Genomic DNA, 23,836 nt, shown 5'->3' with positions numbered 1-23,836 from the left:
CACTTTTGAAGTTCTGTGATTTTTCTCTTCTTTATTCAGGATTTGTGAGAAATTTCCCTCAGATTCTTAAAATGCAAGGATCAAATTTATCTCCTTTTTCAGTGGTACCTGGGTTTTGCTGGGGGGGGGCAGGGAGGAAACTAATAGAATTTCAAAATTGTCACTCCATATTCTGTCACCCATAATTATAAGTTTTGTCTATATTACTTTGACAACTTTGTCTAATGAAATACCAGTAGTTATGTTTTTCCCTTTCTTCCAGAATTCTGTTACAAAATAATTTTATTGTGGTAGTTAGGTGGCACAGTGGATAGAGCACCAGCCCTGAAGTCAGGAGAACCCTAGTTCAAATCTGACCTCAGACACTCAATAATTACCGAGATGTGTGACTTTGGCAAAATCACTTAATCCCATTGCCATGCCCCACCCCCCATCCCAAAAAGTTTTATTTTTAATCAAAGAAAAGCATATTCTTTGTTTTTCACTGGCATTTCTAAAATGAAGGGCACTATAATCATTTGATCCTAAGATTCATTATTCATACTTAATTCATTCTGTACTTAATCCTAAATAATTTAATTGCCTTTTCTTCCTTTATCAATTGCAATAAATTCAAAGTTTCTTATTTTTAATTTTTTTCTTCTTTAAATTTATGATTTTTCATCATTCTCTTTCATTTCCTCATTTCATTGAGGTATGTTTAAGATTTTTAATTTGAGGAGTCTTGAAAGTTATGTTTGATGTTTTGGTTGATCCATTTAAGAGAGAATAGTAAAGAACTCAACTTCTGACAAGATCTCTCACTTTTGCCATTGTACTATTTTTATCTCTTTGAAGGAGGCATTGTGCTATAGTGAAACAAGATTAGAACAAAAACAAATTTATCTCAGATCAACAGAAAAGACTGCAGACTGTCCTTACCTTGTTCCCCCCACCCCCGCGCCCCCCGCCCCCCCCCCCACAGGCACTTTAGGAGAATCTCTATTTAACTGACAAAGTGATGAAAATATCACCCAACTCTTCACCCCATCTCATTTGATAAAACTCCAGTGAATCACTAAATGATCCTTTCTTTGTTGTCTAATCTGCCTTTCTCTTCTCCTACTTCCATATTCATCAAGACAATGACACTGACCTGCCTGTTATTCTTCACACAGTTAAAGGATACTCAACCTCCCAACTCAGTACAATTTTAATGGGTTTCCCCATGGTTGGAATTATCTTTTTCTACACATCCATTTTCTGACTTCCTTGAATTCTTTCAAGTTCAATGTCGAATCCTATTTTTGAGAAATATTTCTTGGTTACCACTAATATTAATGGTTCAGTGAGCATATTAATGATCGACTAGGTAACTCAGGAAGATTCATCTTCCTATGTTCAATTCTACCTTCATACACTTACTGTGTGACCCTGAGCAAGTCATTTAACCCTGTTTGTCTCAGTTTCATCATCTGTAAAATTAGTTTTAAAAAAGGAAATAGCAACCACTCCAATGAATTTGTGTACATAATTTTTTATGTCAGATGTGGGGAACTTTTTTTTCCTGCCAAAGGCCATTTGGATATTCATAACATCATTTGCAGGTCATCCCAAAACCAACTTAAAAATTAGCCTGCTCTATTTGGTCAAACATTTAATTAATTCACTGCTAAAAATGCCTAGGTTAATTGAATTTCAAGTCCCATCTGTGGTGGCAGTGGCAGCAAGAGACCAAATGATTTCCCAGGTCTTATACATGACCTGGGAGACCCTGGTCCTATTCCTGTTCTTTGTATTGTTTCCCCTATTAGAATATGAGCTCCTTGAGAGCCCCCTTTTTTTCTCTCTCTCTTTTTTTCCTCTCTAGACCATTGCCTGAAAAAGGAAAAAGTTTGTTGACTTGTTTTATACTATGAATTGCTGTTCTGCTATTAGTTAACTGTTTAGCTTAAGATTTGATCATGTACATTTCAGTTTCCTATTTCTCATGATTAGATGATTTGTAAGATCCCTTCCAGCAATAAAAGCTAGGATATCAGTTCTTTGCATTTCCAGATTCATACCTAGTTGAAGTTGATGTGCCTAAATATCTGAGTCAAATAAATAAGGAAACTGAGGCATTGAGAGGTTAAATCACTTTGACATGTCAAAAAAGGGATTAGATGACAGGAACTTTTTTTATTTGCATTTTCCAAAAGGAAGGGCAATGTAAGGAGAATAAATCACCTTTAACTCGGGAATAGTTTTCTCCTCCCCTTCTCCAGAACAACATTTCTAAGTCAAGAATTGGCAAATATCACTAGAACACAGAGGAAGAGTTATTTGGCAATTACTCATTTGGCTAAGGGAAAACTTCACCTTTGTCTGAGCATGGCCAGTATGCAAGAACCTAAAATGGAAACAATAAAAACAACAATTGAACAAGCAATAAAATGGCTGGTTGGCATAATACCAAGATGACCTGAAGGACCCATTTCTGCAAATAGCAAAGGAAGAATGTATTTTAGAAAGTATGAAAATACTAGTGTGATTTAATAATGCCACCCTATATCAAGAATTTTAAGAGTGAAGATTTGTAATTTTTCAAATATCCTTCTGGAAATCACCAATTAATGTATGAAATTGCTAAGTGAAATGTAAGTAGATACCTGAGTTTTAATTCCTCCTTTTCTGTTTCTGAAAGAAATGGACCAAAAGTCTGCACAGACAAAGTCTGTGGAAATGTATCTACCAGTGATTGTCCTACCATGTAGAGCAGAGCAAATTATCTGGAGAAAATGTGATTTCAATTAAAATGTACTTTCAGAGAACAGCCATGGAAAAAGTTTTCAGATTGTAAGATTGTCTAGACCTAGATAGCAAAAGAACTAAATTCACATTCAGCCTCAAAAACTAGCTGTGTGATGATGGGCAAGTCATTTAAGCTCTACCTCAGTTTCCTCACTTGGAAAATAGGGATAATAATAATAATTAATAATAATAATAATAATAAAAACAGGTGCAGTGGATAGAGTACCAGCCCTGGAAGGACTTGCATTTAAATACAGCCTCAGACAAACAAAAAAAGATGTTCTGGGTACATAGACAAAAACAGTTCAGTCCCTGACCTCAAAGAATTTACTTTCTAACCTGTGCTATTCTTAGCAGGGGGGGGAACCATGTGAGATATTATTTGTTAAAAGCATTGTGGCCATGATATAAATGTTTATGGGGGCACAGTGGATGGAGAGTTGTGGATAGAGGTGTCAGGAATACTCCTCTTCATGAATTGAAATCCACCCTTAGACACTAACTAGTTGTTTGACCATGAGGAAGTCAGGTAACCCCATTTGCCTCAGTTTTCTCATCTGTGAAATGAGCTGCAGAAGGAAATGACAAACCAATCCAGAATCTTTGCCAAGAAAACTTCAAATAGGGTCATGAGAAGATGGACTCGATTGAACAACAACAACAACAACAAATGAACATTTCCCTGGCTCTGCTCAGACTTAAGAAATGATATTCTGATAAATGATTTAAATGCACAGCAAGTTCCAATCATATAAACATTATGACAGCAGGGTATTAAATTGGTATCTAAATATTCTCTTAATGTACACCTAAAGGAGAAAATAATTTACCCCTTCCTTTCTCCCATATGTACTGCATGGTAACATTAATTGTTAAAAATGCTTATTGTGGGGTGGCCAGGTGGCACAGTGGATGGAGCACCAGCCCTGGAGTTAGGAGTCACTGAGTTCAAATCCGGCCTCAGACATTTAATAATTACCCAGCTGTGTGGCCTTGGGCAAGCCACTTAACCCCATTGCCTTGCAAAAACTAAAAAAAAAATGCTTATTGCACTCATTATAATCACCTGTTTTCTTCATGCAGCAAACATTTGTCATGAATCTACTGTGTGTGTGTGTGTGTGTGATAGGGGATGAAATTATAAAAAAAAAGTTTGTCAGGAGAAAACATCTGCAATTGGAAATAAAATAGGTAAAAATGGAAACAGTTTCAAATATACTGAGCAACAGGAGTACAGTATTTGATTAATGAATTCTGAAAGGCTTGACATGGCAATGACAATTTATATGAACCTAAAAGGAAGACAGGAATTCTTTAAGGTGACAATGAGGAGGTAGTTTATCCCAGGCATGTTATATCCTTAGTAAAGATCAGAGGTAAGGTGTGGTGAATTTGTTTAGGAGACAGAAAATTTGGTATTTTATTTGGATTGTGAAATATATGAAAGAGAATATTATACAATAAGCATAGAAAGGATAAAAAAAGAATAGAGTATTCTGAGTGGATATGACAAATTACTAATTGCTTTAAGATATTACTTTGACAACTTTGAGATGGAATGAAAGAAGAATCTCTAGACACAAGACCAATTAGGAGACTTCAAATTACAGGCATGCCTGTTCTGTTCCAGGCTACCACAATAAAGCGAAAAATGAATCACACAATATTTTGTTTCCCAGTGCATATAAAAATTATGTTAATACTGTACTACAGTCTATTTTGTGCCCAATAGTTGCATGCTTTTAACCATACCTTAAATAAAATACTTTATTGCTAAAAATATACTAACCATAGTATGAACTTTTGGGGGGGGGTTTTCATTTTTTTTATTTTTCTTTTTTTATCCATGTGAACATGTGTATTTTAAAGTTACTAAATTCCCTTTTACTCTCCCTTCCCACCCCCCTTTCCCTCAGTGGTGAGTGGTCAGATTAGCATTGTACATACATATTTTTGATAAACATGTTTACAGATTATTCATTTTCATGAAGAGGAATTAGGATTAAGGGAAAGAGATACATTTGAGATAATTTTTACAAAGTATTCATCAGATTCTGAATGGTCAGACTAGCATTGTACATTTTTGATAAACATTTACAGATTAGCAAAATCTGAGTTTTTGACAAGTTGTTTTTGGTGCTGGAAGGTCATGCCTTAACCGTTGATGGCTGCTAACTGATCAGGGTAGGGGTTGCTGAAGGATGGAGTGGTTGTGGCAATTTCTTAAAATAAGACAACAATAAAGTTTGCTAATTGATTACCCTTCCTTTCATGAAAGATTTCCTTATAGCATGTGATGGCATTTGACCCACTGTAGAAATTCTCTCAAAATTGAAGTCAATCTTCTCTGCCCCTACCACTTACCTCATCAACTAAATTAATGTAAAAATATTTCTCAATGTGCTTGTGTCTCAGAAAATATGGAGGCCCACGGAAAGGGAGCAAGATGGAGGAGGTTGATTAGTGAAGCAGTCAGTACATATTTCTAGATTAAATTTGCAGTCTTAAATGACCACATTTTATGGTAACCTACAACAATTACAATAGTAATATCAAAGATTAATGATCACAGATCACTATATTTAATATAATAGTAATAAAAAAAGTTTGAAGTATTATGAGAATTACTACCAAATGTGACAGAGATGCACATGACAAGTGAGCACATGCTGTTGGGATACTTGTTTGATACAGGATTTCCACAAACCTGCAAATTGTTAAGCAATAACAACAAAAACTTAAATATCCACAAAACACAATAAAATGAAGCGGTATAAAACAAGGTATGTCTGTAGTTTATAGAAAGGGTAAGGAAAGTCTGAACAAGGCGGTGGTTGTGGGAGTGGAATGGAAGCTATTCTTTTGAGTCAAGTTCTGGAGGTTGAGTGTACAACTTGATAATTGTTTAGAGATAAAGAATATAGAGGGAAGAGTTGATAATGATTACAAGGTCATCAATTACAAGGTAATCCTGTATCATCATAATAATGTTATTGCCATCAAAAGAAGTAGGGAAGTCACAGAGTAAATGTAAGAGGTAAAATTAAAGTTCTATTTGGATCCTGTTGAGTATGAACTGCCTTGGAACATCCAGCTGAAAATGCCACATAGATGGTCATTGATACAATACTAGCGACCCAGGACAAAGTCTTAAGTAGAATGTTTTGAGCATCATCTTCAGAGAACTGTGATTATCAGATGCTTATGAGAGCACAAATAATAGGTAAAATGTGAAGATTGAAGAACAAAACTCACTAGTTATCCAGGTCACTGAACCAGGATATTCTTTTTAATGTAATGATCACTTACTAAGATATGGGAGGGGGAGGGGAGGCAAGAGATGGGGTGAGGGGAGTTAAATAGATTACAAGAAAATATGGTATAATGGGGGCGGCTAGGAGGAGCAGTGGATAGAGCATCAACCCTGGAGTCAGGAGGACCTGAGTTCAAATCCGGCCTCAAACACTTAATAATTTACCTAGCTGTGTGGCCTTGGGCAAGCCACTTAACCCCATTTCCCTTGCAAAAATCATTTTTAAAAAAAGATATAAAACTATGAGACATATATAAAACTAGTTCAAATGAATTTGCTTGGAAAGTAATTTATTGATTGCAGTGATAAAGATTTTTGTTTTATCTCTGCTCTTTGTTATTTCTCTTCTTTATTCTTAGTCTTCAAGTATTTCACTGGCTGATTTACAGAGGGCAGACAGTCAGGGCCCAAAGTGCCAATTGGACAATGTTACTTCTTATAGATAGCTTTAGGAAAACTGGAAAAAGAAGTATTGTAAGCCCTAGTATATGCCATTATTCCCTTTGAAAACCCTAATAATTGATTTTGATCTAAATATATTAAAATACAATTGATATGATACTGAAGCAAAATGAATAGATTATGTACCCAGTAGTTTCACTCATAATTTTGAGAAAAATCTGGGATTTTGATTACTTTGAAGATATGTTCAGAAAGAACCTGCTTTATTCATATAGAAAGAATTTAGAATTTCTCCTTAATCCATCTCTAGAGTTCTACTGAGTCAATGCATTCAATTTCCCTATCATCTCATTAAAATAATTTACATTTTATAGGGAAATACAAATTGTCTTAATTATGATCAGGCCAGTGAGCTCAAAAGGAAAATCGTACTTATTCTTACATTTTTCTTGTTTTTCTTTGCTGTCCTGTCCTTGTTTGATTTGTAAGTCTGCCTGGACTTTATAGTAAGAGAACACCTGAGAGCTGGCTAGTTTCCTGGCAGTTTGTTGAACAAGCACAGTACTGTGCTGAGGTCAGGGGTAGGATTCCCCTAGTGACATTTACTAGTGGAACAATTCCATCTTCCCTCCATCTGGTTTAAAAAAAAAAAGAGGTACTTATTTATCTCTGCTGAGGGATGAACCCATTAGAGCATTCTAATCAGTGAAAAGGCAGCTTCTTGTTAAAGTTCCATTGCAAAGTACCACATTAAGGGATATAGAAAATAATATAACAAAGAACAATGAAAATAATAATAGCATTTTTATCCTCACATCAACCCTTGTTACGTGTTATTATCAATCCCATTTTGCAGGATAAGAAACTGAGATTTCCAAAAGTTAAAGTGACTTGTCTAGGGTCACATGACTAACTGCTATTTGATGCTGGATTTGAACTCAAGTCTTCCTGAAAGTCCAGTGCTCTATTCACTCACTGAATCACCTAGCTGATAGGTGATTTCTCTGTAGTCCCCATCACTATATATATATATATATATATATATAACACTGTAAATAGTCAATAAGTAAAAATTTTAAATAAACTCTATCTTTGAATTGAATCACATTTTTAGTTTTGCACTTACTTATCATACACCCTCCATTTCTATCCCATCACCTGTGTATCCTCTCTATCTATTTCAATTTCTTGCACATAGTGGATTAAAAGATTACAAAATTTGAATTTGAAAGAACTCTTAGGAAGATTAGCCCAGTACATTAGCAAACTTCCTTGCACATGGTAGGTGTTTAATAAATATTCATTGATTAATTGAACAGAGGAAAGAATGGGAAAGTCCGGGAATTTGGGTCTAAATTCCATGTCAAGCCCTCTCTGGGCTTTCATGTATAAAATGACTGAAGAAATGACTGCTGAGGACTCTTCCAACTCTTATCTATGATTCTGTGACATAGCACTATCCCCTCCCTTTTCAATGAAGTAAACATAGATCCACAGACAGAAAATGAAACCCAAGGTCAAACAGGTATTAAGATCTAAAACTGTAAGTAAAACTCAGGTTCTTTTCTTTCAAATATCCTTTTAAAGAACTCTCCTATACAACATTTAGCATGCTTTTTTGTTTGTCTATTTGTTTTGCAATAAAATTGAGCTCTAGAAAGGAATCCAAACTATATTTCACTGTTTTATCAACAGCAAAATTGTGATAATAGTAGTACCTACCTTTGAGCACTGTTATAAGTATAAAACTCATATTTGTAAATTTTTACTACAGTTCCTGTCTCATAGAGGGTAATTAATAAATTCCCTCTAACATTACTATCTCATGAAGTCAAAGATGAAGTATATACTTTTTTCTGTATTGAAACAGAAATGACAGTATATTTAATTTAAATAAAATAATTACATAAAATACTATATGCCATACATAGAATCTTCATCCCACCAAAACAAAATATACTTATTAAAAATATTTTCACATGAATATATGTATGTATCATAAGTTAATTTATAGATCAAAATTGAATGAATTGTCAAATAATTAATATAAATTCAATTGCATTACTTATCCTAATTCATATATATATGTGTGTGTGTTTGTGTGTGTGTGCGTTAAAGTATTTTAGTAACTATAAACCACTATAAAATATCCCTTATTAAGAATATTAACTATAGATTATTTCCATCATCTTGATCTTTTACCCTATTAGATTGTAGTTGCCTGTTGTTCATCTTTGGAAATTTGTCATGGATTTTGTCTTAGGTAACAATTCCACCTTAAAAAAAATGCAACAACCATTGAAGAAAGCTATTGCTAATATCCCCCATCTTTGTTGTAAATTTCCAAAGTTTAAATCAGATAAGAAGTAATTTGAAAATATGTGGTAGAAACATGAAAACTGGAGAATATATTGTTGAGTTTTTTTTAATAGCTAAACCAAACATAACAGTAGCTTAACCAAAAGCTGACAACATGGTGCAAGAGATGAGAGATTGAGGTCCCTTAAATGATATTGATTTGGCTTTTCTTCTTTCAGAATTTATTTCCCTGCTTCATTAAAAAAAAAACTTTTTGCTGAGGAAATTCTTCTTTCTAGAAGCAATGAAAGATAATTAGTGTAAGTGAAATACTGCTTGGAGTGTTAAAGACAAGTGGATATGTAGGTTCATAAATTGGAGAGACATCCTAATTACATTTCGAGAATATTTTCTTTGACTTTTAGGATGAGAACCATGTTGAAGTAACACAATTTGAATGTTATAGTTTTACTGGGAATCTGGAAAATAGGTCAGCTGAGTGCAGCAATGTATTCAAGACATCAGCAGGATTAAGTTACCTACAAGCTGTGTAATATTTCTGCTGAATAGGGAAATCCTTCTGCATCAACAGAAGCTATCTATCCTATTTTTTATTAAAAGTTTTCTCTCTGAGAGAAAGCCATATTCATTATTTGACAATTTATTCTATTTTGATGTTGTAAAAATAGCTTATGGTAGAAACATATACCCATACACACAAATATTTTAATAAGCATACTCTAGGTAGGACGAAGAATTCCAGGCATGCTATATAGATATTTTATGATAATTATTTTATTTAAATTTAAGCATATTACTATATTCTTCAATGTCCAAAAAATAAAAGGTAAGATTTCCCTTTCAAGTTATCAAGGTCTGGTAAATTATTTAAATACAATTTAACTAGTACTCATTATATATTCTATTAAATGCATTATGCAACTGAATCAAAATCTAGTCTTTTATTTGTATCTGGGGAAATCCAGAAAGTTCTTGGTCGCTATTGAGTGACATTCATGATTCCTTTTGTGAAATAATCGAAAGTGATACAAGAAGTGCATTTGGATTGGTAATTTGGTTTGAAATTTTAAAAATGTAATGCAATATTCTACACTGTTTGTCTAATCAGTGAAGCTTGAATCTGATGGTCAAGTGTCATATCAGGGATTTTTTTTTCCTTTCCTTCTCCTCAGATTCTTCTTATTCAATTTCAACTTGGATTATATTTAATTACAGAGAACTCTATCTTATTGTTTGTGTTATTACCTTAAGCATCCAGATATATTGTAGTTGCACAAACAAGTGTATCATTAATAATGATATTGATATTGAATGATCATTTTTTAATATTTAGGTTACTTTATCCTCACAACAATTCTGGAAGACAGGTACTATTAAATATTGGCTATTAAAATAGTTAACTATAATATTCACATACTAATATAAATATTTAATATCCATCTATAATATATTGAATACAGTTTATTACCTCCTTGAATGGATTAAATTAAACCATTTACCATATCTTTTTGTGTCACTTTTGGCCTGTTTTTCAATGTCTGTGTGCAGATTTTTACTTGCTTTTGCAATATGATCACTGTCATACCTTAATATGTTGGTGGTGATGATTTTATTTACAACTGATTTTCTTTCTTTATCAATGTACCATGAATACTAATATGAAGCCACAATCATTGTTCCATTAATATGGAACCCCAATCTACTCTTATGCTATCATGATTTTAGTTTTCCTTTTTAATCTATCTCAAGACTGTTTGAAATGAATTAGGCATAAAGACAAAGAAAAAATGGGAAAAAAATTAAAGATATCTTATTTCCTTGTGAAACCCAAAATGAAGGCAAACTACATGACAAAACAAGCTACAACAGATGTAAGGAACTGTGAATAGATATCCCAGTATCCAATTAGTCAATATTGAGAGAACATGCCACTAGTGAGTGGGTTTCCAAAAAAAAGAAAAAAGAAATTAAAAAAATAAGAGTCCTGCTGCAAAAGAAAGCCAGAAAAACTTCCCTAATCTTTCCAGCAGCAAAAGCAGCCTTTCCAGGTATGTTGATTAAACAAGAAACATATAAAAGAATTGTTTAAAAATTAAAAATTCAGGGAATATTGACAGAATGAGGCAATCTTGAAAGGCAAAAGTGAGATATTAGTAAACACTGGGGGAGACCCAGGATATTTGACATCAGCTTCTTCCTATACCAGTAGGTGACTGCCATGAGCCAAGATAGAGTGCAGGTTAACTGGAAACACTATTAGAATGTGTCTTCCCATGAGGACAAGAAGCAGCTTTTCTACTTAAGACCAATTATAAGAAATGTGTTTTTCATCAATCTGGTTCCACCCTGTACATCTAATTTATACAATTTAGAAATTAAACTTGATCTCAGTGATTGTTTTGTCTTTGTTAGAGAAATTTAATATATGTTAGCAAAAGCTGTACAACTTTATCCTAAATGACAGTTTTCTTCATTCTTACCTAATCAGACAACATCTAGAACAGCAGTATGGAAACAAATTTTGGTGTCAGATTTGAGAATGCATATTTAAAAGTAGGGTAGATCAATGATTGTCTTCAGAGGCAGGAAGAGATATGTTCAAATTCCACCTCTAATAAATCCTGTTTTAGGTAACTTACTAAATTTCTCAGTTCTTGATGAAATCCACTAAAATTTCAAATTTCAGAAAAGGTAATGATAATCTACTTTGGTAGAGGGAGTTTCCTCATCTGGGAATAAGTGGTATTATTGTTCTTATGACAGTTCATAAACTTTAATGTCCAAAGAGAGATTACTAGGGTGGTGAGATATTTGTAAATCATATGGTACAAGAATCTTTTAAGAAACTGAGAATATTCAGATTTGAGTAGTGAAAATTTAGAATGACATGATAGCAGTCTTCAAATATTTGAAAAAATGCCTTATAGAAGGGAGTTTTGACTTGTTCTGCTTACTCTCAGAAAGTAGAACTAGAAACATTCTACCTCATTATGGGAAAAATAGATTTTAGTTAGTAAAGAAATATATTTATATGGGCTTTCTTGATACTTATATCAATTTGTAAATCATAAACTTACTGCGGACCTACTCTAGTCTCAGTAGTCTGTTAAGGGATGGGAGTAGGAGAGATTGTAGAAATATGGGAATCTAACAAATATTTTCTAAAATTAGAAATGGCTACAAGTGAGATAAGCTGGGAACTCAAGTGAAGGCTAAATGATTGATCACTTGTTAGACATGTTGTAGAGGGACTTAATGGCTCCTAATATTCCTTCCAATTCTGTCTTAATATGTGTTCATGAGATGTGTGCATATCACATCCTAATCATCTCTCTTTCGATACTAAAGTTTATGAACTGTGATAAGAACTAGACCAGTAATATCTCTACTATAAGAATCCCCAAGTGAGGAGACTCACTCCATCACAATACACAGACATGTATATGTGTGTATCTGTGAGTATGTATGTGCTTTAATACGATAAAACTGTTTTCTTTCCCTCCCAAATTCAAAAACAAGTTCTCATAATTTGCATTGAAGTAAAAGAAATTCCCTCATTGACTCTGTCCAAATAAATATGCTTCTTATTCTGTGGTCTGAATTCATAGCCCACTTCAAACAGATGTACATGCAGGCTTTATCATTTATCCACTGGAATCACAAGTGGTAATTGGGATGATCAAAGTTCCTACAACTTTCACATTTTTTGTTTTTCCAGTATTATAAGTCTGTGGTTGTATTTCTTCTCTGGGAAAAGAGTATAAGGTCAGAGTTGCCTGCAAAAAGGGTTGATAAGAAATTAAAATGTTTTACTATGCAACAGAAGTTGAACTTGGCAGATAGTAGACACTTAATAAATATTTATTAAGACAAGTTATCCTACAAACAAATGGCCAGTAACCTTAATATAACTTTCCCCTAAATGTAATATCAACCTTTTCTAGCAAATCACAGTTTCTCTAGCATAAAAGTTCATTTTTCTAAAATATTCTGGTGTGTATTTTACAGTAGCTAGCTCTTTTTTAATTCAAATTTTATTTTATTTTTCCAATTACATGGATAGATAATTTTCAATATTCATCCATTTGCAAATTTATGAGTTCCACATTTTTCTACCACCATCCCTTCTCTCCCCCATCCCCATGGCCATGAATCTGGTAATAGTTGTGTACATGTGCAGTTGTGTTTAACATATTTGCATATTAGTCATGTTGTGAAAGAAGAATTAGAACTAAAGAAAAACCATGAGAAATAAAGGAAACACATAAAAGAAGTTTTTAAAAAGTTAACATAGTATGCTTTGCTCTGCATTCAGACCGCATAGTATTTTTTTTCCCCCTCTGGGTGTGAATGCCATTGTCCTTAGCAGGTTTCTCAGAATTGTCCCTGATCTCTGAACTGCTAAGAGGAGATTCATCCATCACATTAATCATCTCACAATGTTGCTGTTAATGTGTACAGTGTTCTTTTGGTTCTCCTCACTTCACTTGATGTTGGTCCTTTTTGCCACTTCAACCTGATGTACTTTCAGACTTCTACTGCTTGTGAAATATTCTTAAGAAAAATGAGATTAGCCTAAATTGTAAACCCATTTGTACCACCTGGACCTGGTAGTCTCTGATGCTTATCCTTCTCAATGTCTCATTGTACTTGATAGAGTTAATTTTAAATAATCAAAAGGCAGTTACTTTTATGAAGAAACTAGTAATTTGATTGACAGAAGAGAGATCTTCCTTCTACTGTCTTTCTGGATTACTCTCTCAGTCCTTGATCCATATATTCTCCCAAAGCTTGCTGTACTCCACCTTTACACTAGACAAATGACTTCTCTACACCTGGTTCTTTTTCTTCTTCACTTATATGAGTCTTGTCCCCCCCAACCTAAATTGTTAACTTTGGTAAACTGACACAGCATTTGGTTTTCTCTTTCCTTACTCTCAAGTTGCACTCCTTAAGTCTCCTCCAAAAAATATGCTGCCCTTCCCACAATATTGAGACTCATAGATATGGGAGCTATATCAAGGAATATCGATTCAAGACTTGCTCCTATACTGATAGATCTGTCTGGTATATTTTCCCTTCTCTTGTTCTTTCCATCATACTTTTCCTAATCTGATTCATTTATTACTTCACAAATATTTACCTTCTTATTGTGATCTACTTTTATCTATTTTCATTCTTTTGAAAAATAACCTTTTTATCCATATTACAGTAATGAGTTACATTTCAAGTCTCACTGAAAGCTCTGTTTTGTCTGACCTTCTTATGTTAAGATCCCTCCATAGATAGTTTTCCTGTGGCATACCTGCTATTCCCTGTGGTATTTGCATTATGTATGTGAGTGGGTTGTTTTCACCCTTCCTTCCCTTCTTAGATTTTAAGCCCTCATGAACAGATTCACAAGTATTCAAGAAAAATATATTTTTACCAATCCTACTCAGATGAATTCCATTTTTGGCAAAGAGCCTATTGTTCTTATCAATCTGTGGCCCAGAAATCCAAATTCTGTTTTTAGATACCATCTTTTCAACTAACTTTCCCTGCCAAAATTTGTCTTTCTCTTCTTATAAGCATACCTTCAACTGGCAACAGTGATAAATATGCCACTGTGGTCTTCCATTCCTTGCCCAGGACTTCATCATTCTTAGCAAGATTTTCTTAGATATCTTTTTTATTCTTCTGACAAGTACTTCCCATGTCTGAGTCTTTAGAAGCAGTTAGAAACATTGTTGGGTTTATTCTCTATAGATTCTTTATACTTTCTATACTTTATACATTATACATTCTAAAGTATTTGCCATGGGAAAACTATATGATCTACATAGGATGACTTTGTATTCTTTCCTATCCCAAAACAGAAAGCTACCATCTACTGTCTATTTCATTTTTCTTATCCAAATCCCACAAATAATGATTCTCTTCTGCCTTTCCATACTTATTTTTTAGTTTTTTGCAAGGCAAATGGGGTTAAGTGGTTTGCCCAAGGCCACACAACTAGGTAATTATTAAGTGTCTGAGACCAGATTTGAACCCAGGTACTCCTGACTCTAAGGCCGGTGCTTTATCCACTACATCACCTAGATGCCCCTTGCCTTTCCATACTTTTAAAGATATTTTAAAATTATTATCTTCACTTCAACATGTATTCCTCATTCTTCCTAACTCAATAGTCTCTTTTAGAAAATAAATAAAAGTAGTTCAGAAAAAAAATAGCCTCATATCAACTAAGATGACAATAAATGAAACAGGTTATAGTTACTTAACTCTTAGAGTATCAGGCTCATAGTAGACACCTAATAAATGTTTTTTGACTGAGGGGAATGAGGCTCATTTTCTTTTTTATTTGGAGAAAAAAACATATAATTAGACAGCACTAAATAGTTTTTATTTCCTTTATCATTGTTGTTTTCCATTTCCATTGCCATTCCATTGTCATGATCCTTAGATATGTATTTTTTTGTGATTCTTCACTTGGTATCAATTCATATGTCTTCCAGTATATCTCTGAATTCTTTATTCACATCATTCTTTATGAGGCATTAATATTCTATCACACTTATATATCACCTATTTATTTCACCATTCCATAATCAATAGACATAAATTTTGTTCTTATTTTCTCTTAACACGTTTTCCAGTCTTTCAGAGAATGTAAGTTTCCCTGATTATATCAAGTATACTGAAGTATTTCTCCAACACTTTCACCTGCTAAGGAAGACCAGTCTGCATTTTTGTTTTCAGTTGGCACTGGCAGAACCACAAGAATAATGCACTCTCAGCAGGTCACTGGAAATTTCCCCTTGCCCTCTATGCTCACTAGAGTTGAGATACTCAATTCTCTGTTGTTTTCTCCCTCCTCTTTGATCTAACTCTTGTGGCTTGGCAAAAGGGCCTGTTCTCCAAAGTCTGTTGCTGGGGACTCCGGAGGGAGGCTTCTATCTTTAGCTGGCTTTCTCACCTTTTAGTGGGGTTTTCAATGCCTTGTCTACTGACAAGATGATCCTTCGCCCCTTGGTCTGCTGCATGTGATCCATAATTAGGATATCCTGCCAAAGATTTAATGTAAAAAACAAGCTGTCCTCAGTTGTCAGCAAAAATAGGTCTTATGAAAAAAAAATCCTGCTTCCAGCCACTTCTGACCTTTTTCTGTTTTTTTTTTCTTTTTGCTCTGACATCTGATCAGACTTTAGAAACCTTTATTTGTGACTTTCCTCTTAAGCCTACTGGTTGAAATAGCCCTAGAATAAAATAAAGTTTTAGCTATAAAGGGCTCTCTCTCTCTCTCTCTCTCTCTCTCTCTCTCTCTCTCTCTCTCTCTCTCTCCTTCCTTCCTTCCTTCCTTCCCTCCCTCCTTATAGAAAAATTGAAAAGACCATACTTTCTAATTGCAGTTAGCTTTTCTCTGATTCTTGGAAATTTTCCACGTTAAAAATATTAATAATGTACAGAATGCATGCTGCCATTATTATAAATAAATAAGAAAAAAAGGTTTCATTTATAAGGAGATAGATGGATTCCCTTCACTTATGCATCTTCAAAAGAAGGCCACTGTTAAAGCATATTGAGGAGTTGTAGAATGAATGTTAATTCAGGAATAAGTTAGAATTAATAACTTCATAAATTCCTTTTTTTGCAGTTTTTTAATTTTATTTTTCCCAAGGTCCATGCAGAAAAGGTTTTTTTTTTTTGGGGGGGGGGGGTTGCAAGACAATAGGGTTAAGTGGCTTGCCCAAGACCATACAGCTAGGCAATTATTAAGTGTCTGAGACCAGATTTGAACTCAGGTACTCCTGACTCCAGGACCTATGCTCTATCTACTGTGCCACCTAGCCACCCCCGCAAAAGTGTTTTAATATTCTCTTTTAAATCCTTGAATTTCAAATTCTCTCCCTTCGGGGCAGCTAGGTGGCCTAGTGGATAGAGCACCTGCCTTGGAGTCAGGCTGGGTTCCTGGGTTCAAATCAGGTCTGAGACACTTAATAATTACCTAGCTGTGTGGCCTTGGGCAAGCCACTTAAACCCCATTTGCCTTGCAAAAACCTAAAATAAACAAACAAACAAAAAAACAAATTCTCTCCCTTCCTCCCACCCAATCCCCTCCCCCAAGAGAAAGCAAGTTATTTGAGATAGGTTAGAAATGTATAGAAATATTTAGTCATAAAAACATTATGACAATAGTCATGTTATAAAAGAAAACATATCCTCCCCCAAGAAGAGAAATTTCAAGAAAAATACAGTAAAAAAAAAAAAAAATAAAGTTTCTTTCAATTTGTATTCAGTTACCATCAGCTCACTGTGTCTTTGGGGATGGATGGTATTTTTTATCAAAAGTCCTTCAGAATTGTCTTGGATCACAACATTGCTGAGAAAAGATAAGTCATTCACTGCAGTTCTTATAACATTGCTGTTACTTTGTTCATAGTACATTTCCCATTGCATCTGATCATGTAAGTTTTTTTTCCTGAGAGCATCCTGTTCATCATTTCTTATAACAGAATAGCATTCCATCACAATCACACACTAGAATTTGTTCAGTCATTCCCCAAAAGATCATCATTCCCTACAATCGCCAAATTTTTTGCCACCAGAAAAGAACTGCTATAAATATCCTTATAGATATAGGTCCTTTTCCTTCCTGATATTCATCTTTTCTGAAATATAGACCTGGTAGTGGCATTGCTAGGTCAAAGGGTAAGTATAGATCCAAATTGCTCTACAGAATTGTTGAATTATTTCACAAGTCCTTCAATAATGTATTAATGTCTCATTTTCCCAACATTCCCTCCAACTTTTGTCATTTTTTCTTTCTATTCTTTTAGTGAATTCAATAGATATAAGGCAGTAATCCAGAATTGTTACAATCCACATTTCTCCTATCAATAGTGAGTTTTAGAACATTTTAAAAATAATTTAGATAGCATGAATAACTTCTTCTGAAAATTGTTCATATCTTTTGATCATTTAAATGAGGTCTTTATCAGAGAAACAAATTTCAGTATTTTTCCCACAGTTACTTTGCTAACTGTATTTTCCTCCATCTTATTTCCTCCACCCCCATTCTATTTTATCTCTTCTTTCATCCTGCCTCTCCTCAAAAGTGTTTTGCATCTGACTACTCCCTCCTCCAATCTTCCCTCTCTTCTATCAATTCCCCACACTTTTCCCACCTCTTTTTCCTCCTACTTTCCTCTAAGGTAAGACAAGTTTCTATACCCAATTGAGTGTGCCACCTAGCCAGCCTATTTAGTTATTTTTCTACTGAGATATTTCATATTTCTCACAAGGTCATCACTTCCCTCTGCTCCTTTCTATATTTTAATGAATTATTTTCTTCAGTGAGTTTTTTGTATCTACTATTTCATTCTGCTTTTTAAGGCATTTGTCTCCTCATTAGTTTTTTTTAATGCTCTTATTCTATTTGACAGTCTGGTTTTTAGGATGCTATTTTCTTCAGTATTTTTTATATCTCCTTTACCAAGCTTTCCTTCATCACTTTCATTTCTCTTCCCAATTTTTCTTCTACCTCCCTTACATGATTTTCAAAATTAAGCTCTTCCTTGGTCTGAGACAAATTCATATTTTTCTTTGAGGCTTTGAATGCAAAAACTTTGACTTTGTTATCTTTTTCTTAGTGTATATTTTGATCTTCCTTATGACATAGTAGCCATAGTCAGAATTTTCTTCTTCTGTTTGCTCATTTCCGGAGCCTCTGACTTAATTTTCACTCTTTGTTAAGGTGAGATTATGCTTCCATGGTGGAGGACAAATTGTTCCAAGCTTTTGGGGAGTTTTCCAGATGTTTTCAGAGATACTTCTAGGGATATGCAAATTTATAATTTTTCCAAGGTCTTGTAATCTGAGTTTGGACTATTCATCTGACTTTACTCTGGACTGTGGGTGACCACAAGTACTTCTTTCCCCTAGAACTGTAAGGAGGATCTCTGCCCTGCTACAGCAGTAAACTCTGTTGTGTTTCTGCTGCTCTTCCTGAGACTGGGACTGCAACTCAAATCTGAGTATAGGCAAAGCCTTAGTGATCTCCTTCTGACCCTCCCCTTACCATCTGTGGGTCCAGAGCTCCAGGAGTAGTTTTTCCTGCTGACCTTCAAAGTTGTCCTCAGCATTTTCTGGGTTGAGAAAGTCTGGAAACCACAACTACTGCCATGTCCCAAGTACCCTATGTTATGTTTCCGGATGACTGGAGCCAGTTTGCTCCTCTGAAACTCACACTGCTCTGGGATCCTCTCTTATCCAGCTTCAAAAGACCCTTCACACAGATCTTCCAAGTTGTTTTGGGCTGGAAAATTGTTTCTGTCTTTTTTGGGGTTCTGCCACTCTAGTATTTTTTTACAGTCATTATTTAAAGGTGTTTGAAGTGGTTTAGAGGAGAGTTCAGGTGAGTCCCTGCCTTTACTCTACCATCTTGGCTCCACCCCCTTAGTAAGTTCTTAATAACTCTTCCAAAAACCAAGTTTCTGCATGATAAAACTTCAGCTATTTAAACTTTACTATTCATTTTTTTAAAAAAGCAAACCTGCTAGATCTGAAATGTTTAGACTGAAATTATAGGACAATTTTAAGGAAACTCTCTAATTTCTAAATTCAGGTATCTCCTTATCTCAAAGAAAAAGGAACAGGTCTTCTTCCATAGAGAAGTCTTTTATAGTTAAAATATTATTTTATAATGGGGCTACTTTTGGCCAGTAGACTTCAACACCTCTGCTTTGGTGTTTAAGAGCTTTCACAAACAATTTCCAGGCTGTCTTTCTCATAATGTTACACTGTTTATAATCTAGCCAAAATACCCTGATCCTCACACATAGAATTCAACTTTGTCTGTCCATTCTTCTCCCTGTACCTGTCATGTATTCCTTCCTCTCTTCTACAACTTAGAATCCCTACTTTTCTTCAAGCATCAATTAAAATGTCATCTCTTAAATGAAATTTTTACAGATTCCCCTTAATTTGCTCACACACTCATAGACAAATCACATTGTATTTACTTTGCAAATATTTATGTGCAAATTCTTTCAATTGAACAACTCAGGCTCCTTGAGGGCAATGGTGGCAGAGTAGCTAGTGTGCCAGGCCTGTGGTCAGACAGATTCATCTTCCTGAATTCAAATCTAACTTCAGACACTGACTAGCTGTATGATACTGGACATTTGCCTCAGTTTCCACATCTGTAAAATGAACAGGAGAAGGAAATGGCAAATTTCTCTAAAGAAAACCCCAAGTGGAGCCATGAAGAGTCACTGGCGCAAAGAATAGCAAAAAACTCCTGTAGGGAAGGGACTGCCAACTTTTTGGTTTTATTTTCCCTTTAATTTCATCTAAAATGCTTAAGATGATGTTAGAAAAGTTTTTTAATTTAACATCATATCTCTCAGTAACCTCTCCTACCTTAGGTTACCCTTCTGTAAGCCTTTCTATCAGGAGGAAAGTCCTAGTTCCTTTTCATTAAAAATTGAGAACATTCATGTTTTGTTTTGTTTTGTTTTTTGCCCCTTATTTCCAAGGCTTTATTGAACAAGGTTACAGGGGTAGAAAATGACGGTTCCAATTCCTTTCAATTCCCTGGCATGAAATGTTGTATTCAGGGATGGAGACATACATATACACACTCACACTCAGTGACAACAATATTCACATGCATACCACATCTACTAAAAGGAGTAGGTCCAGTCTACATCCACTTTTAAAATCCTTATTCATAGATCCAGTCATGAGCACAAGACTTATAATCAACCAGCTCCTCAGGCTTAAACCACAAGCTGATCTCCTTCTCAGCACTTTTTACAGAATCACTGCCATGAATGATGTTCCTGGCAACTTGAATGCGGAAGTCCCCACGAATGGTACCTGGCTTGGAATCAGCTGGGTTGGTCTCCCCCAGCATCACTCTGCCTGTCTTCACCACATTCAAGCCCTCCCAGACCATGGCTACAACAGGCCCTGAGTTCATGTATTTCACAAGCCCAGGGAAAAATGGTCTGTCTTTCAGGTCAACATAGTGCTGTTTCAGATGTTCCTCTGAAGACCTCAGCAGCTTCATGCCCACGAGGCAGAAGCCCTTCTGCTCAAAACGTTTGATGATGTCCCCGACCAGGCCACACTGGACGCTGTCCGGCCTGATGGTGATGAAGGTGAGCTCCGCGTTGACCATGGCACAGGGAAGCTCGGCCTAGAGCCCGAGAGAAGGCAGCGGTGGAGCCCGGAGTCTGCTCCTCGAGAACATTCATGTTAAAGGAAGAATCATATTCAACTTTAATCCAATGTGACAGTTTGACAAAGAGGTTTTTTGTTAATTTTTGGATAAAGGAATGAAAGTCTTTGTTCTAGCTCTGATTATGCACACACATGCAGGCAGGTGTACCTGTATTTTGTATGTTGGAGAATAATGGGAAAGGAAAAAAGGAAGTCTTTTCTGTTTAAAGAAAACCACTAGCTCTACAATGTTGATATTTATAAGCCCTAGACAATCCTAGTGCTAGCCCTCCCCACAATGTATACATTAAGAGAGCAAATAAAATGGATAAATAATGGAGGAAAGGGAATTGGGAAATAAAAAATTAGAAAAAAACCTTTTTCCCAACCATTTTTTACATAAACTCATTTTTCTTGAAAAAGTTAAAATTCAAAACAATGAACTACATCCTACCACCAACAAAACAAACAAATAAATCCCTTGATTCCCATTTCACTCTCCATCATTTTCCCCCTGTATTTTCATTCCTGTGAACAAAGGATATATTTTCAGCGTTTCATGATCTGAGTCAGTGAGTCCTGACCATGTAAAGTGATATGTCTCATATTCACAAACCAACCCTACTGATTAGTTCATTCACTTTATAAATATAGGAATGAGTATTGGGTTTGAACAGTTTAAAGTGCTATGGAAAATACTAGATATAAAAAAAAAATGGTCCTTTCCCCCAACAAACTTGCTAATGAGCAATTAGGAAACAAGATTTCTTGGAGCTGAAAGTTTTCTTAGATACCGAGTTCTCAGCTACACCAAGGGTTTGTGTCACCAGGCTTTGAGCCTTGTCATTTAAAGTTAGTAAGCTGTATGCAGTGCAGCATCAGAGGTATAAAAGACCCCGAATGCATAGAATTTCCTTACTATGGAGTGAAAAGACTCCTAAGAGATTTGATATTTTAAAAGACTCCCAAGAAAATTGATATTTTACATTTTCCTGTCAGTGACAGTAGAGGGGGGGGTGAAAAATAGAAATATGACAACAGTGACATATTCTCTCATTCTCCTAAATGAAAAGCATCTGCATTGAGAAGCAAAGTTCCTGAAACAAAGATAATTTGGTTTAATTGTTTGTGTTGTACTCTGGGTGGATGCAGATCATTAACCGTCCCTGATTTAGTACATCTGATATCATTAGCCAAGGAAATTAATAGAGAGTTGCACAAGTGCTGCATCATGATGTTTTTCTATTGAAGATAAATATGGTAATACTTGGGTGGAGAGAAACAAATTTTCACATGTGATTGCATGATAGTTTTGATGATTTCATTTCTTTGTTCCCTCACTAGCTTCTATGATCTTTTCCAGTAGCAAGTTTATATGGAACCCATGTGAATTTGAATAGCAAGTTTGAAAATTGTATTGAACTCAATTATTTGACTTGGAAGTTTGAAAATTCTATCCAATTCAGTACAATCATTGGTTATTAACCTACTACTGGGTCTAAAGCACTGTGTCAGGTGTTAACATACAAAGACAAAAATAAAACCACATGTTCTTTCAAGAAACTTACTTTGTAGGCTTTGTAAGCTTCCATAGGAGCTTATCACATGAATAGAAATAAGTAAATAGAGAGTAATTAAAAGAAGGAAAGAATGCTATCAACTGGGAAATTTTTTTTGGAGGAGGTAGGACCTGAACTGAATCTTGAAGTAAGATACAGATACAGATACAGAAAGTTGAAGATGAGGGAGTAAATACTTTCCAGTAATAAAGAATAGTCTATGGAGGCTGGAGGTAGAACTTCCAGAATCACAGAATAAGTAATATTCTAATTTTAGTGGGACATGGAATGTATTAAAAGAAACAAATGAAATAAGGTCTGAAAGGAAGCATCATTAACTTTAGACCTAAAAATCATCTTGAGATTGCTTAGTTTAAACCCCTTATTTTACAGGCCAGTGAATTGCTTCATTCCACACTGCTGTAAGTAAAGGAGTTGAGAGTTTAATTCAGGACCTCTAATGCCCCCAAAATAAATCTAGAATGGTAGTCTGGAGGTGGAATATCAGCCTATGCCTTTTTTTCTTTAAAGTAATAGGGATCCCTTGAAGGGTTTTGAGCAGGGGAGCAATGCAGTCAAATTTTATTTTAAGGAGATTATTTTGACAACTTTGTTGATGATAGAATTGAGAAGGGAGAGAGATCAGAGAAAACACTATCAGTCCTATTAAAATAAATCAGGGAAAAGAAAATGAAAGCCTGAAATTGGTTGACTTTTAAGTTAAGAGAGGGGGACACAGAGGCAGTTAGGTGGGGCAGTGGGCAGAGCCCTGCCCCAGGAGTCAGGATGACCTGAGTTTAAATTTGGCCTCAGACACTTAATAATTACCTAGCTGTGTTACTTACACAAGTCACTTAACCCTATTGCCTTAAATAATAATAATAATAATAATAATAATAATAATAAAATAAATTAAAAGAGAAGGAGATACATATAAGAGATATTATGGAAATAGGGTTTAACAAATTTTGGGGGTAATTTGGACTAGGAAATGTCTGAATTTGACAATCAATGGATTGAGAAGAGATAGTATTTGGTGGAATCTTTCTTCTACGTTCCTTTACTTTCTCTGATTTCTAGGGAATGCTTCTTCCTGTTCATTTCCAAGTTTTTTCTTTTTTTATAATTTGTGTGGGTAACATGATTTATAGCCTCCTGCACCTTTCAGGCTGGTATGAACCTATCAACTCAAAGTGTGGATGCCAAATAGTTGGATTTAATGATCTGCGCACCTAAAGAATTAGATTCAATAGCAGGATAATTG

General features: G+C 34.9%; 2 protein-coding genes across 24 annotated transcripts in view; one reads left to right on the top strand and one right to left on the bottom strand.

Annotated features, from left to right (window-relative positions):
* NRXN1 (neurexin 1) overlaps positions 1 to 23,836 on the top strand; it is a 1,421,526-nt gene that overhangs the window by 64,839 nt on the left and 1,332,851 nt on the right. The gene's annotated exons all lie outside the window — the stretch shown is intronic.
* LOC141501727 (putative nucleoside diphosphate kinase) lies at positions 20,315 to 20,972 on the bottom strand. The gene has a single exon (XM_074205994.1). The coding sequence runs from the start codon at positions 20,970 to 20,972 to the stop codon at positions 20,514 to 20,516; it is 459 nt and encodes a 152-aa protein (XP_074062095.1). The 3' UTR covers positions 20,315 to 20,513.

This window comes from Macrotis lagotis, chromosome 1 (genome assembly GCF_037893015.1).
Source record: "Macrotis lagotis isolate mMagLag1 chromosome 1, bilby.v1.9.chrom.fasta, whole genome shotgun sequence".
Taxonomy (NCBI): Eukaryota; Metazoa; Chordata; class Mammalia; order Peramelemorphia; family Peramelidae; genus Macrotis; species Macrotis lagotis.
The sequence above is the reverse complement of the archived record's forward strand: the minus strand, read 5'-3'. Positions and strand labels throughout refer to the sequence as shown.

Excerpts from the sequence above, each read along its gene's own strand:
- LOC141501727 (XM_074205994.1), bottom strand. The coding sequence starts at position 20,972 with ATGGTCAACGCGGAGCTCACCTTCATCACCATCAGGCCGGACAGCGTC.